The sequence below is a fragment of the Lissotriton helveticus genome, chromosome 5_1, assembly GCF_964261635.1.
Source record: "Lissotriton helveticus chromosome 5_1, aLisHel1.1, whole genome shotgun sequence".
NCBI lineage: Eukaryota > Metazoa > Chordata > Amphibia > Caudata > Salamandridae > Lissotriton > Lissotriton helveticus.
In genome coordinates this window covers 1,186,710,195-1,186,726,599 of record NC_136065.1, presented here as the reverse complement: position 1 = coordinate 1,186,726,599, position 16,405 = coordinate 1,186,710,195, and the positions used below count along the sequence as shown (strand labels likewise).

Below are 16,405 nucleotides of genomic sequence, written 5' to 3'. Positions count from 1 at the left end.
TGTAACAAGGTGGCAGAATATTTTGCCGACAAGGTTAAAAAAATATACAGCTCCTTCTCCACATATCCTGCGGCTGGAGAAACCTTCACAGAACTGAAGGAACTGGAGATGGCAAATGAAAAACCTAGATTAGAATGCTTTACCGTACCACCCAGTAAAGAACTGGTAACCATCTGTATGAGCATAAAATCGGGCTCCCCTCGTGACCCCGCTCCGCCTAGAGTCCTGGGCGCAAGCATAGCCACCTTAGAACCATACATCCGCCATGTCCTTGCTACATCCTTTGACTCCCAGACCCTGCCAAGAAACTGGAAAAAGGCTATTGTATTACCAATAAGAAAAAACCCCAATGTAAGCCTAGAGGTCCTGGAGAACCTACGACCTATTTCTCTGCTACCCTACACCGCTAAAATTGCTGAGAAAATTGCAAATGTGCAATTGATGGCATTTGCTGAGGAGAATAATCTCCTGCACCCCTCGCAATCGGGGTTCCGAAGAGGCTTCTCTACTGAGACGGCCCTATTAAGAGCCACCGAAACCCTACGTCAAGGAGCTGACACAGGCCTAACCATGGCACTGGTCATGCTAGACCTAAGCGCAGCGTTCGACACTGTAGCACATATCACCTTGCTACAGTGTCTGAACAGAGGAGGTGTTACTGATAGAGCACTCGGCTGGCTTAAATCGTTTCTGACAGGCAGAAGCTTTCAGGTTCAGCGGGGCTCTTTTCAGTCTGAATAGTGGGCATTGGAACAGGGGGTGCCACAGGGCTCTGCTTTAAGTCCTACCCTTTTTAACTTATATATGGCCCCCCTGGCTGAGTTAGTTCAATCGTTCGGCGTAGAGATTGTATCCTACGCCAACGATACACAGCTCTTACTCACCCTCACCCAAACGCCGGCGATGGAAGCTAATAACTTCAGAGCCTGTATGCAGGCGCTGGCCACCTGGATGGATACGCACTGCCTTAAATTAAACGGATCCAAGACAGAAGTTCTGGTGGTCGGTGGTGATCAACGGCGTTGGACATGTGACTGGTGGCCAAGCTGTTTAGGCGATATGCCTACACCATGTACTGAAGCAAAAAACTTAGGGATATGGATGGATCCCGTACTCTCTTATGAGACACATCAACCGGTTAGTAGGCAAGTGCTTCGGAGTCCTAGAGACCCTCAATAAAACCCTAGACCTTCTCCCTTTGGAGGCTAGTCGCACTATGACCCAGGCACTGATTACATCTCGCCTTGACTATGGGAATGTCCTTCTCCTGGGAGCTTCGAGTAAAAGCATAGGATGACTCCAGACATTGCAAAATGCTGCAGCCCGCCTAGTGCTTAGACTCCCACGAAGAGCCAACTCTAAAACCACCCTGGAAGCCCTCCACTGGCTCCCAGTGAAAAAAAGAATAAACTACAAAGCCCTCCTGATTTGTCATCGGATCCTGTGGCACAAAGCTCCCGATTACCTGACGAGTCTGGTTACCAGGTATGAACCTCGCAGATCGCTGAGATCGGCCGGCATGGGTACGCTTGTGACACACCGCTACAGGAGAGAAAAAATGGGAGGTCGATCCTTCAGAGTGGCGGTAGCCAGAGCATGGAACAAACTTCCCATTAACCTTCGCCTGGAGCCTTCGGAAACTATCTTCCGACGGCAACTTAAAACTCACCTGTTCACCTTATAACTCACTAAACGCCCTTTGCCTCGCACAAATCTGTTCCCAATGAGTTTCTCCTCTCTCTTAGCGCGGGGACACGCCGAGATGGCGTACTTATTCCATGCGCTCTATAAATGTCTTTATTATTATTATTATTATTATTACTTTAAGTTTTTCTCAATAAACTCTTTTTTAAACTTAAGACTCTGTGGCCCCAAAATATGGCTATGCCCAGGGCCCCATAAATCTTTAAAACGGTTCTGAGCCTTCCCTCAATGATCTCCTTCACTGTTTCGGTTTCCTTTCGCTGCATGCACATGAGGCGCACAGCATTGGGTCTCATGGCTACAGTAAGTCAACCTTTCCACACTATGGTGAGCCAGCCACATAAATAGAACCCAAGTTATCCAAACCAAAAGCTTCTGAAAAATCAACTGATTTTTGAAGATGATTAATTAATGGATAATAATGTTAATCGAACATTGGTTGCCAGAGGTGGCAACTTCAATTATTTTTTATCGCTCCCAGCACAGTTACCTGAGGCATACGCAATCTCAAAATTATATCACCGGAAGAAGCTCCTTTTCAATTTAAGGTTCATGCATATATTAAAAGGTGTAAGGCTGATAGATAGTAGGAAAACAAGGACATGACACCACATATGACAAAGAAAACAAAATAGAATAAAATACGTGAATTTCCAAACACCTTGCCACAAATACAGATGTGTTTCACTCCACTGAATTTATAGTTGCCACCACCATCCAGATTGCTGCGATCTGCACCATACTCTTAGTGCAAGTAGTGAGAGGTTGATTCAACTACAAGACTTAGCAGTTGGGGAAGCATCTGTGGAGGGTTCCAACATCCTGGGACAGGGGACACTAATGTTAACCTGGCACACACATAAATTGCATAAGAATAAAGTGTGAATGGATGCACTTCTCATCCATATGACTGGTGGAAGAGAAGGGGGATACAATGTAGAGGTCTGCAGTGGGCCGCCTTCCTTTGCCCCAGTTTCTAGCCACAGGTTATTGCTAGATGTGAGTTTATTGCAACAGTAGGCAGGAAGACTCAATATGTAGGATGTTTTTTCTCAAAAGGCAGGTAAAATAAACCAAATATTTCTGTTTTTCATTTAAGTAGGGAGTGTGTTTTCTGTTACTAGTAGGTAGAAAAGTCTCACTGTACAAATACATGGGTAGGTGCTGGTACATATAGGTTGAGAGAACCAAAGGGATGGTGGTCTCCTCTTTAGAGATGTAGGAAAGACTAATCTTGATCCGAAGGTTAGTAGGCTGCGCATTTTGTAGGTAAATTGGGAAGTCTCTTTTATGGGGAGATACACCTAATTTAAAAAAAGAATTAGGAAATGGCCAAGAATAGGACTCAAGGGAGAGTTGATGTAGATGAGTGCACCCATAAAATATAGGGAGTCAATGAAGTATCTTACCTGAAAGTTGTTTGGATTTTCTCTGGTGTACAGAAGAAAACGTGTGTTGATCTTTTCTGGCGACCAGGGTAACTTTGAGATTGGCCTTTCTGCGGTCCCCGACCAGGGGATGTCATCGCTAAAGCATCCAAGTTGGTCGTAGCAGACTTCTTTTGCTGTAGAGCAAGTTCCATACATAATTGTTGATACTTTGGATATTCAAGATGAGAAATACCATGCACGTTTCACTGTTTAAACGTGTTTTTGTTTGTTGCCAGTTGTACTCCAATGAATAACATATTGTATAACAAATTAAATACAGTTGGCGTATGTTGGTTTTGCCATATTCAAACAATGCTACTATAAATCTAGTCATGTTGCACAATCAAATATTCTGTTTACTTAGGTTTATTCCAAGTTTTAATGAGTACAGCAGATATCACCACCAAAGCATTGGAGAACTGCAATCTTCTAATCTTCCTTGCTTACCATCAGATCAAAGAGCCCCCCTCAGAAAATGGAAGACCCTGACATCAGCATTCTAAATAACCTAACCCAAACCAACTCACTTGGCTCTCCAAGATACAGAACCTAGCTCCAGTCATTGGGAAGCCACTGGTGTTTACTTACGGGCACACAACTTATCACACCAGACTCCAGCCATCGTTCTGTTAGGTTGAATTTTCAGTTTTGGTGTACAACTACTGGCACCTTACACAGAACTTCCTGCAATCTCCACCTTATATGTGGATCACATCTGGGCCATAGGTCGACCTCTGTGCTTCTTATTAAATTGCCACAAATGATCAATGCACGGTGTGGACTCCAAAGAATGGGTCAAGACAAATTACATTTCAAAACCAAGGCACAATATCTGACCATATTTATTACTTCAAAGATGTAGACATACGATTAAAAACGCTTTATGTACCTACACATAACAAAGCCCATTTACTAGCTATATGATTGGAGATTTTGCCCTTTAGAGTGTCACTTACAGAATAGGGGTATAGGAAGCTGGCTCTGCATATATTATACCAACGTAAGGTACAGTGTGTGCAGAGTCCAGTGGATTGCCTGAGGAATAGCAGAGGCTGAATTATATAATCACTAACAGCTCGATTTGTGATAGTGTGGTCAAGCAGTTAGGCTTATCAGTAGGGTGTGTTAAACATTTATTTTATTCACTCAATCAAGGCTAATATCACAAACTCAGAGACAGAATCCACAACAATTAGGTAAGTATAAAAAGATATATTATGGTTTATTTTTAGAAACAAGCAGGACTTGGTACAGGTAGATATCAATACTGGCAAATGCACAACTGTGTGAGGAAATGCTGTTGTTCTCGTAATTGTAACAGCTACAGGTTGATATTGCTTTTTAGGATTACATGGTAAATATTCTTTGATTACTTTTGGATTATGTTACAATAGTGCTCACTTTCCCCATACATTAGCAGTGCTACAGAGAACACATTCTAGACCCTAAATCTCATACTAAGAGTCCCTGTGGAAGGAAAAATGGTTATCGAACTCAGAGGAAAGTATTTGATTTACGAGGTTAAGGTTTCTGGATTAGGACCAAGTTTCCCCAGGGTCCAAGTGGTCACTCTAGTTGTATCCCCAGCAGCACTGGGTCGGCTGTGTGCAGAATGCAGGGACCCAACGTTAGCCAACAGGTTAAGGGCCTTTGGATGGGGTCTGCTGGCAGGCAAGCCACTTGGGTGTGGGAGCAGAGCTCCTAAACCTGCGTTCGGCACTGCAGTGGCCAACAACCATCACAAGAACTTCACTGCTGGTGGCACCAAGGTGGCTGGGTGCAGGATTCAAATTGGACGTTACTGTCCCTGGGCTTCTCAGTGGAGACTGTTGTTTTTGGGCAGTTGCAAGCCTGGTTTGGAGGACTTCTTGGAGGTGGCCCATGATTGGGGATCTGGGAGGATGCTTGAACACTGTTGGATGGGCCACCCAAGGCCGGGAAGGCGTCCAGGGGTGAGGTGGCTTAGGCATCGGTTTCCTTAGGCTGCATACGGCCGTGGTCGGCGTCAGTCAAACAGACATGGTCGGACTTCCTGGGCCTCTTCGGTGAAGGGAGCACTGTTCTTACCGCCTTCGGTCAGGGGGACCCTTCAAGTAAAAGGCTGCAGGTTTAGCGTTGAAGCTTGTGGGAGGTCAGGGGTCACTGGATCCCAACTTAGGATCACCAGGGGGGACCTCTTTGGAGTATGGAGTATGGAGCCACTCGACCTCGGACCGTGACAGTCTAGGTGCAGAATGATGCAGAATCCCATAGTCAGGACTCTGACAGTTTAGTCTTTGGTTTGAGCGAATCCAGTGCTCACGGGAGACAGAGTCGGTTAGTTGAATGCAGGGCAAATCCTCTGGAGGTCTGCGGTTGCAGGACACACCAGTTTCTACGCTATAGGCAGGTTGTGGCTGAGACAGACCAGTAGGGCTGGAACCACGTGAATTGGTGTCCTCAGTTTTTTCCTAGCACTGCTCTTCCGTCCTTCTTCTTTTTTCCTCAAATCTGAGTAGGCAAGTTTCAGGGTCGCCCTTAAATACTAAATTTAGGGGTGTTAAAGGTGTGTGTCGGTCAGGACCAATGGGCCCCTTCCTTGGGGTGGGTACACCCCCTATTATGCCACCCTCCAGTGGGAGGGGGTCATGAGCCTCAACTTAATTGGCTGAGTCCCCTCATCTTCAATATAGAGGGGACTGAGATTTGTGGTCCACCTCACCTCCCTTGCCTGATGGGTGGGTTGGCAAGGTGGGCACACCTCTCTTCCTAACTTGAATTTTCTGCCAATTCTCCGAGCCAAAGTGGGGGTCAGAACCGGTGGGAGCCAGTTGCTGGGGCAGCAAAAGGCAAGGAAGCGTCCAAAGGCAGCAGGCCATCGAAGCTTCTCCTTCCGTGGACCCAGCCCATCCTAGGGGAGGAGGCTCTACCCAGGATGGGTACCAACCCAAACCAGGACATTTCTGAAACATAGACTCCTTGTGAGGATCCCACAACTGTTTCTAACCCAGAAACTTTGCATAGGTCAACAACTATTTAAAAACATTTGTGATGGAAGGTTTTGCAATGTGAGTGGAACAGCAAAACATCTGCCACACATATTGCTCCCAAACCTCTACAAATAAAAACAGTACTTTACATTTTTGGATGGACTCATGGTAACTGTCAGGAAAAGCCAGAATATGTGATCGCATCAAGCCAATATCTGATCAATGTGATCTTCTCATAATCAAAATGTTGGCATATTGCCCTCCCATGCAATAAAACCCCATTCCCTGTTGTCTAGTGTGTGGATCCCTGCTCATATACTTGGCAATGACATCCATGTCTGATAAACCCACACTCAGGAGACCTCAGTGAACAGTGATTTGGGTCAAGCCTTGAGAGGCATATGTTGCTGTGTGAGTAAGATGGAAGAAAACCTCCATGTGTTAGGGAACACATTATTGTTCACAGCATTATCTTGGTTTGCCAGTCATCAAAGTGCAGTCTGATACCTAGCAAAAGTATCCTTATGATGTGTGGTGTTATATCTTTAAGTGGGATTTGTAGAATGTTAAATGTAAGTGTTCTAGTATGCTCAGGTTTTATAACTCAGCAGGGTTCTCTTGAAAGACTGTTATTGACTGGATGCAGAGGGAGCACCAACTGCTGTCATCTCACTTAATAATTCTTTATGATAAAATCTCCTACTGGTCTTCTACAAGTTCACTACAAAATGTGGATATCAGAAATATATGGTTGAGGCATGTTTCTATACAGTCATAGGCTGATATCTGGGACTAAAAGACAGATACTCTTAACCAACATTTTGCCTTCTGCTTTCTAAATTTCCAAAATGCACTGCATCCAAATATTTGCATGTGAGTACCCTGAACCCAGAGAAACCCCATACATGTCTGGGACTCCCACTCTCAGGAGACCTAGAGGAACAAAGTTGAGTGGCAAGTTGTGGCAGGGATATGTTCCTGCACGAGAGAGACTTGAAGGAATTGCCATGTTTTGGAAAAAAATCAAAAAGTCTGAATGTCTTCTTCAGCATAATCTCCCAACCAGTCAATCAGGGTAAGCGAGGTCAGGCACCCAGTGACAGAAACCCTAAGATGTGTACATTTTGGGTCATATTTACAACAATGTGACGGAGTGCAGCATTAGCCTTCCTGGCTTAACGCTGAACTCCCCAACTTCAGAAACGGAGGGCTGCACCATATTTACAACAATATAGTGCAGCCCTGCATTTCCCCCTGCACTGGCGCTAAACTTAGCATCCTAGCGCCAATGCAGGCACCCTTGCCCTATAGTGCGAGGGTGTCTGCATTTAGGGGAAGATTGTTTATGTGCAGAAAAGGCTGCCTTTCTGCACATAAACAATCTTTAAATGGCGTTTTGGAACTTTTATGTGTGCTGCTTAATGCAGCACACATAGAAGTTGCAAAAAGTCATTTTTTTATTGTTTATGTGCAGGAAGGGTCAAAAACGAGGAGAAATATAGCATTTCTCCTTGTTTCGCCTGTTTAGACCAGGTTTCCCCTGGTCTTGATTTTGGCGCTGCCTCCTATTTATGCACCCTTGTAAATAGGGGGCAGCATCAAAATCAATGGGTGTTGCGGTGGAACACTCACCCCAACACCCATTGCCCTCCCCTTTCACTCTAAGTACAGCATAAAAGGGTGCCTTATTTACAAGGTAGCATTAAGCTACGTTAAATATGCCCCTTTGTTTCCAATCAGTCCTGGGGTGATATCTGAAGAGAGGTAGTCTACACTTGAATTTTGCTTGTAGTAGCTTTTCAAATTTGCAAAATGCACTGCTCCCAGTTTGTCACCAATGGGCCCCCTGAGCCCATAGGAAAAACATCCATGGCTGGCACCCCATGTTCAGGAAGCACAGAGTCAGGGGTCAGGAATTACCAAGTTCCTGTATCAATCAATCAATCAATCATTGCATTTATAGAGCGCGCTACATACCCGAGAGGGTCTCAAGGCACTGGGGGGGCGCTACTGGTCGAAGAGACAGGTCTTGAGGAGTCTTCTGAAGGACAGTAGGTCCTGAGTCTGTCGTAGATTGGTTGGGAGAGTGTTCCAGGTCTTGGCGGCGAGGTAGGAGAAGGATCTTCCGCCGGCTGTGGCTTTCCGGATCCGAGGGACTGTGGCGAGGGTGAGTTTGGCTGAGCGGAGGCTTCGGTGGGGGTGTGGAAGATGAGTCGGCTGTTGAGGTAGGTGGGTCCGGTGTTGTGTAGTGCTTTGTGTGCATGGAAGAGGAGTTTGAAGGTGATCCTCTTGTTGACGGGGAGCCAGTGCAGGCCTCTCAGGTGGGGTGTGATGTGGCTTCGGCGGGGGACGTCGAGGATCATTCGAGCCGAGGAGTGCTGGATTCATTGTAGTCGCCTCAGGAGCTTGTTTGTAGTTCCTGAGTAGAGGGCGTTCCCGTAGTCCAGTCTGCTGGTGATGAGGGCCTGGGTGACGGATTTTCTAGTGTCGGTGGGGATCCATTTGAAGATTCTGCGGAGCATTCGGAGGGTGTTGAAGCAGGATGCGGAGACAGCGTTGACTTGCATGGAGAGGGTGGATTCGAGGATGACCCCCAGGTTGCGTGCATGGTCTGTGGGTTCCGGGGCTGCGCCAAGCAATGTGGGCCACCAGGAGTCGTCCCAGGCTGATGGGGTGGGTCCGAGGATGAGGACCTCCGTCTTGTCTGAGTTCAGCTTCAGTCTGCTGTCCTTCATGCAGTCGGCTACGGCCTTCATTCCTCTGTGGAGGTTGGCTTTGGCAGTGTGGGGGTCTTCGGTGAGGGATATGATCAGCTGGGTGTCGTCGGCGTAGGAGATGATGTTGAGGTTGTGTTGTCGTGCGACGTGTGCGAGTCGTGCCATGTAGATATTGAACAGCGTCAGGCTGAGGGAGTATCCCTGTGGGACGCCGCAGATAATCTCGGTGGATTTTGAGTGGAAGGGTGGGAGGCGGACGCTCTGGGTCCTGCCGGACAGGAAGGATGTGGTCAAGGCCAGGGCCTTCTCTTGAATTCCGGCGTCATGGAGGCGTGCTGATAGGGTGCGGTAGCAGACTGTGTCAAAGGCTGCTGATAGGTCCAGGAGGATGAGGGCGGCTGTTTCTCCTTTGTCCATCAGGATCCTGATGTCATCAGTGGCGGCGATAAGGGTGGTATCGGTGCTGTGGTTGCTGTGAAAACCGGATTGGAAGGGGTCCAGGATGTTGTTGTCTTCGAGGTAGCGGGTTAGCTGTTTGTTGACGATCTTCTCTGTCACTTTTGCCGGTAACGGGAGCAGGGAGATGGGCCGGAAGTTCTTGAGGTCCCTGGGGTCCGCCTTGGGCTTCTTCAGAAGGGTGTTGATCTCGGCGTGCTTCCAGCTTTCCGGGAAGGTTGCTGTTTCGAAGGAACTGTTGATTGTTTTTCGGATGTGGGGCGCGATGGTTGTGCTGGCTTTGTTGAAGACGTGGTGAGGGCAGGGGTCAGATGGGGATCCGGATAGGCAAACTGCAGGGAATTACCATATTTCAGAAACAAAATTGCGAAAAATCGGAAAAACTGCAAATTCAGTGTGTTCTATGAACCAGCCTTTGGGGCTTGGAAGGTCTGATTTGTACCAATAGATTCCAGCAGTCATTTAAAATTTAAAAATATAGTTTTTAAAATTGTCAAATAGTTCCGAGTTTGTTATCAGTCAACACATTGAAAGTGTACCATAATCACTGATTCTTCCACAGTTATGTGATCTGCACGAATATTATATAATTGGTTGTGAGGTTTGCATTTCTTAGGACAACCCTCACATATTTGGTATTGGCGGAATCCAGCAACGTAGGGCCAAAATTCCTTGGTTAATGTTTGGATATTTATGACTGTCTTATTCTTCAGGCTAGAAAGAGACATTGATGCAGTGCATACCATTAAATAGCCCTGAATACACCAAAAAACATAAAGTGTGCATGGGCACACAAAGAGAGCAAAGAGGTATATGTCCTTTAACAATCTAATGCTATGATTCTTTGGGAAAAGAAAGCTTCAGCACAGAAGTGAGCAAGCACCCCTGCAGTGAAAGGGTTGAAAATAAAAATGTTTAGAAAAAAAGACATGTATGTGTGTGTTCTCACCTTTGACCGTGCCCAACAGGGAAAGGGACACCACCCAGATTCCCAGCATCTGGAAAGACACAAGAGATAACAGATTCATTTAATTATGATAAATGGTATTCTGCCAGCCCTGTATAAAGACCCTTCTCTAATTTTTAGGTCGAGCCTAGCATTGCAGCATGCATGCGTTGCTCGCTCTGTGAGGCATGATGGAGTATTGTATGTTGTGGAAGTGCTGTGGAAGCCTCGCCCACTCTCTGCCCAGACTTTTCATTGGCTGGTGTCAATTTCCTTGGTGAACACTGGCTTCCGATTCATTATGAGGCTTGTTAGTCCTGCCTCACTACCGCCCTGTCTCCATTTGTTGCCGCACATAAGGACCGGAGTTTTTACTTCGCTCCTAAAATGGCATGCTTTATCTAGTGGGTGAGCACCATTTACTTTATTGACAATGGCAGCTGTCCTACTGCAGGCACAACATGCTTTGTTGCCTTCTTTACTCCTCCCTCCCTGCCGTTGTTCCTGCCTTCTCCCCCCTCCGGTTGTCCATGTCTTCAAATAACCCCCCCGCGGTCCCTCCCGTTGTCGTCATGCCTACCGTCAAGGTCGGACTGGCCAGCCGGGCAAGCGGGCAATTCCCCGAGAGGCTGGAACCCCAGGATGCCGGTATTGACACTTGGAGGCCGGGTTCAGACTCTCGGAATGGTGGTGCTCATTTCCGATCCCGGCCGCAACTTGAAAGAGTTGTTTTTATTCTAGCGCATATTAGGACACGTCTGCCCATGCGGGCTGAATTTTTTATTTTTGCCAGGGCTGTTTTAAGTTTTCAGTCTGGCCCTTCCTTCCGTGCCTTCGCACTCACGTTATCCGTGCTGCACCCCCCACCCCTGTTGTCTATAATCACTACCATTTGGAAAGCATTATGTCTCGTGTAAATGCGAGTCCTAATGCATTGCAAATGCTTGATTACAGTAGGCAGATTTTGGTGCACCTAGGCACCTGTTATAAAAAATGTATGTATTACAGTTGAGTTCTAACACCGCAATCTCCAGAGCAGGCAGCTGAGCGCAAAGGCAGTTCAGGTCATGGAGCATATCAAAGGTTGCTTTTCTTTTTAAGCTCTGTTTTATCTAGCTTACAGTAGCAGGCAGAAAGGAGATATTTATGGCAACATGTTTATTGTTTACACTCTTTAGGTAATTATAAAAGAGTAAGAATATTTCAGCATGTTTCTACAAATTCTAAGCTACTGTGGTTAAAAAACAAAACCTGAGGTATAAAACTGATTCTAAGTTTTTTTTGCAACAAATATCTAAGAGTTTTTGATGTGTTTAATTTTACAAGAGATTCTATTTTGATTCTTCAGATTTGCAAAAATGCTTTCTCTAGCACTTGAAAGAGCTACACACCAAGGGCCCGGTAAAGTTAGACGAAAGTCGAACTTTACGCCTTTCGGTATTCACAAAGGGCATTATCTACTTGTAAATGCCCTTTGTCAACATTGAAAGTCGTAAAGTTCGACTTTCGTTATTCACACAGGGCATTTGCGAGTAGTAAATGTCCTTTGTGAATACCGAAAGTCGTAAAGTTAGACTTCTGTCTAACTTTACCTTTGTGAATCTGGCCCCAAGGATTTAAGTGGTTTTCTGGTAAAGGTGATATAAGGATAATGGCAGTGGCAAAACTACTTTACGACTTCCCAGAGAATACCAGGAAATGCTTACTGCAATTAGCCTAAACAGATTAGTAAAAGCTGTTCATAATCTACATTCATAAATCTAAAAAATATTAATGAACTTTCTAAAGGGTTTTGAAACAGCCTTTAGTCCTGGCCATCATGCTGTGTGATACTTTTGGATGGAAGGGATCTAATGTGGAATTTTGAAAGGATTCACTGCCACGGACTGTCTCGAGAGTGTGTAAATGAGCTAAAGAGAGTACCCTTAAAATATGCTCAGGATTTCACAAATATTTTACACGCTATTTTATTGACACAGCATTCTATTTTCACCCATTATTACGCTCAAAATCTAATAGTTCTGTTCTACTGACAGATCTCAACTAGAGCAAAGGATGTCTGAGATTGTTGAACGCCTTTGAGAGATGCATGTCTGTTACTGACAAAGGTTAGAACAATGCTGACTTTACCTATAACGCTGTTGTCCATTTTACAGCCGGGAAGGGCGGGATCCTTCAGAGATTTCAAAGCCCACCACTTCCCCCTTCAATCTTAATTCTTGGAGGGATGGATTAATAAACAACACTAATAAATATCGCCTAATTGACTAATGAATATATCACTTGTACGTAGTTGATTGTATGCTTTATAAAACATTAGATATATACTACTCCGATTCACCGCCCCGCCCCCTCCACCCAGTATTACGTGTTAGTGGTTATGATTATAAAGGATTTGGGAAACGAATTCCTACGCAAGGATCTCCCTCAATATGCACCTTGGTCTGAGGTATCCTCAGTCAGTGTCGATAAATTAGGTGGGAACGGGAAAAAATCTGAAGGGTACCTCACCTTCCGACCTTTCTTCTGCTGCTGTCGGCTTCACCCGCTGTCTGAGGCGCCCCAGAAACACTGCTTGCTGATCACCTGCTCTCAAATACTGCACCCTGAGCCATGGGAGGGCAGCAGCTGAGGTAAACACGTGGACAGGGTTCATATCTTCCGTCCAAGGGTCATCTGCAGTCACCAAGTTATTAGTGGGCTGCGTTCCCAGATATGTCTGCAGTTATTAATGGGCTTAGTTCCCGGGCCCGTCCTTCGTTGGAGATCTGTTTTGTGCTGGCACTGGTGAGTGAGTCTCTGGGGGTGACCTGCGTCAGGTCGTCAGCTCTTCCTCGGCGGCACTGAGATGTGATTGAGCGCTTAACCCAGAGATACGTTTATGATCTTTTCTTGACACGTTGGAACATCTTTTCTGTGAGCTTTAGGTTGAATTCTTACTGCTGAGTTAGTCCGTTTTAACATCTCATATTTTCAGTGGTGAATCAGAGAGATATTGGGATTAGAGCATGACTGCAGGGACATATGGTCTCATGTTTAAAGCGTGCACAACAACTAAGCCTTTCATGCTTCCAAGGTCGGTAAAGGGGCGACTAAAGAGTGAAAGTTTGTTTTACAAATACATACTATGTAAATTTAACATCAGATTCAACCCTTCTGCGATGTAAAAGGTTATTCAAATTAGACAAATTGAACATAGAAATATATTGCAGGAGTAAGACTTTACTTTAAGGGTGATTATAAGAAATATTAGGGCTTATTGTAATGAAAATTGCCATTAACTAACGAAGGCATTACCCCTTATCAGCCTTCCTCAAGGGAGACATTACCTCCTGACACAATACCTTGACTTTAAACAACCCCCAACAAGAAGCATCAGCTACACCTGTTAAAGTATTCTCCATGACTCACACCCACTAGTTCAGATTTAGGGTAACAGCTTACAAGATCCAAAATGTTCAATTAAGAATCACCCAGTGGCAGTCTCTGGTACTGTATATATTTATATTCACGGATAAACACACTTAAAGTGATTTTGGTTGCAAAGAAAAAATCTAAAAAAAAAACACTGAAATTATCCCATTATGAATCAGTAAACTAACCATAACTTTTGCCTGTGCCATACACAACTTAAGACCTCACATATTCCATCACTCATGTCCTGTTAAATGGCATAATTGATGACATCACTGAATGGTTATCTTAATGTATGTTATATGCTAATAGACTACCTAACACTATATATTTGTTCTTGTTTGTGGCACCTTAATTGACATACATTTTTCTCTTTATTCAGGAGTGGATGTTTGGTTGTATCTGGTAGACCTGGCACCATTGGTGTGGGTCTAAGTTCCATTTTTGTTGTTGCCTCATGTATTTTTTCTGGTGTTAGATGCTTTGGACACTGTGCCACTGCTGTCCAGTGCCACAGTGCGAGTGCTCTCTGTTGTAAATTGATGTATGGATTAGTGATTCCATGATTGGATGTTTGGTTTACTTGTCAGACCCTAGTACAGTGCAATGAGTGTGCCCAGGGCGTGTAATCCAAATGCTGCTGGTGGGCCTGCAGCACTGGTTGTGCCACCCACAGAAGCAGCTTTGTAAAATGTGTCTAGGATCTGCCATTGCAGAGTCTGCATGCAGTCTTGTACTATCATGCTACTGGGCAAGCGCACCCACTTGCCAGTCCCTAAACCTTTCCTTTTCTTCATATCAGTCACCCTTATTGTAGGCCCAAGGGCAGGGTGCATTGTAAGTATAAGGTAGGACAAACCCTGATGTGTGTGGCATGTCCTAATAGTGAATTACAGCCATTTTCGTTTTTCACTATTGCAAGGCTACCTGTTCTCCATAGGCCAGAATGGGCTGTTAGATTATTACATGTTTATAATCCTAACAGACTCAGAGAACATGGTAGAAATTCGAGTTTAGTATGCCTGGACTCAGAATGATAAAATGCACCTTTTAGTGAAGTTGGTTTTAACATTCTGTGTTTGCAAATACCACTTTTAAAAATTAGGTATTTGCTTGTCTAACCTTTCAAGCCTGCCTCTGCTAGGTTGTGTATTCCTTTGTCTGGTTTTGTGAGTGACAGGGCTGGGGATTCCAAGAGACAGAATGAGTCAGCCTAGTGGTGAATAGAGAGATCTGCATCTATATGGGAGAGAGGAGTTGCACCTGAACCTTGAATTGGGCTGTGCCTGCCTTCCACAATGCTGGCTCCACCTCCTGGGGAGCGGCTGATGTCTCTGCCCTGCACACTGAAAGAAGAGAAGGGGTCCGGTCAACAAAGTGCTCCAGGACTGTACTTGCCTTCCACAATGTTGACTCCACCTCCTGTGGGGTGTCTGATGTTTCTGCCCTGCACTGTGAAGGGAAAGAAGTCTGGTAAACAGAGTGCTTTAGAACTGGTTTGGACTAGGCAAAGGCCCCTCTGCCCTAGAAGAACAAACAATTTTGGGACCCTGATCCCATGAAATGAGATCACTTTTGGACTACAAGAAGAAACCTTTACTGGGGAGAGGAACCTGAAGAAACTGTGGAGAGACTATTCCCAAGCTGAAGTGCTGCTTGTGGGATTGGCCTGCAGTGGTTGCCTTACTGCCAAAGGACGGAGAAAGGAACTTTTTGTACTTTGCTTTCAAGTTGTGAAGGATCACCAAGGGTTTGGAAAAGAGCTTGCCTCCTGCTGAAGTCTCAGGGACAACAAACTTCAAACCCCAGCTCCCCAGAGTTCTTTTGGAAGGGCCTGCTGCTGTTTTGGGCCTTCTGAGGGACTGAGTGTCACAAGGAGCTGGAAGCACGACTCAATGAAGAAGAAGCGTGTCGCCATCGCTGCTGCTGCCGTCGCATCGTGAATGTCAGGGCTGTAGCTGTCGCACTGCACCGCAGCGAGAGAAGCATCTCGCAACGAAGAGGAAGCGTGTCGCCGTCGCTGCTGCTGCTGTCGCATCATGGAACAAGAGTATCTCCACTGAAGTCCACGCATCAAACTGAGAACTTCTGGCATCCCCGAAGAAGCGTGCCGCATCTGGAAGATCTGCACGTCTTTATTTCTTTGCAACTGAACTTTGCCGCATATCCCTCTCTGCGACATTGCTTGTCGTTGAAGCGCAATGCAACCTAAGCTACATTGACGCAAAGTGTCGCATCTTAAGAACTTAACTGAACTAAGCTAAATCTACCATCTTGAAGTAACAGTATTGTGTATTTTTGTCGTTTATGGTCTTGTGGTAAATCTATATAAAGAATACTTATTTTTTATATAAAAACCTTGTGTGGTGTCCATCTGTACTGTTGTCACTTGGTTACTGTATGTGGTCACAAATGCTTAACACACTGCCTCTGAGATAAGCCTGTCTGCTCGTGCCAAGCTACCAAGGGTGTGAGCAGGGGTTATTTTAGGAATTTAATCCCCTTATCCTGACTAGAGGCAAGGGTCCCTATTTGTCACAAGTACCTACCTGTGCCAACTAGGGACCCCAAATCTAACAGTATCATACCATCAACATGTTTAAATTACATGGGAAGTTTCAAAATCATGAAGAATGTGTTGTGTATGATATTGAGTGTTTTTACAGCAGTTGTGTGCTTTCCTCTTGTATGTATTTTTTGTGATGGTAAATGTGTGATTCTGAGGTAGTGGGTGTCCTTTTCAGTAGTGTTTCACTTAAAGTGTTTTTT

At 45.2% G+C, this 16,405-nt stretch overlaps 1 protein-coding gene across 2 annotated transcripts in view; it reads right to left on the bottom strand.

Annotated features, from left to right (window-relative positions):
- Positions 1-13,064, bottom strand: part of LOC144755205 (pancreatic triacylglycerol lipase-like) — a 356,705-nt gene extending 343,641 nt beyond the window's left edge. The window contains exons 1-3 of one of the 2 annotated variants that reach the window (XM_078643894.1): positions 12,734-13,064; positions 10,226-10,274; positions 3,114-3,268 (exon numbers count right to left, since the gene is read on the bottom strand). In XM_078643894.1, the coding sequence (XP_078500020.1) occupies positions 3,114-3,268; positions 10,226-10,274 (204 nt within the window). In that variant the 5' untranslated portion in view covers positions 12,734-13,064. The remainder of the gene's footprint in view (positions 1-3,113; positions 3,269-10,225; positions 10,275-12,733) is intronic. The other variant, XM_078643895.1, reaches the window with a different exon arrangement.
- Positions 13,065-16,405: the final 3,341 nt, after the last annotated feature.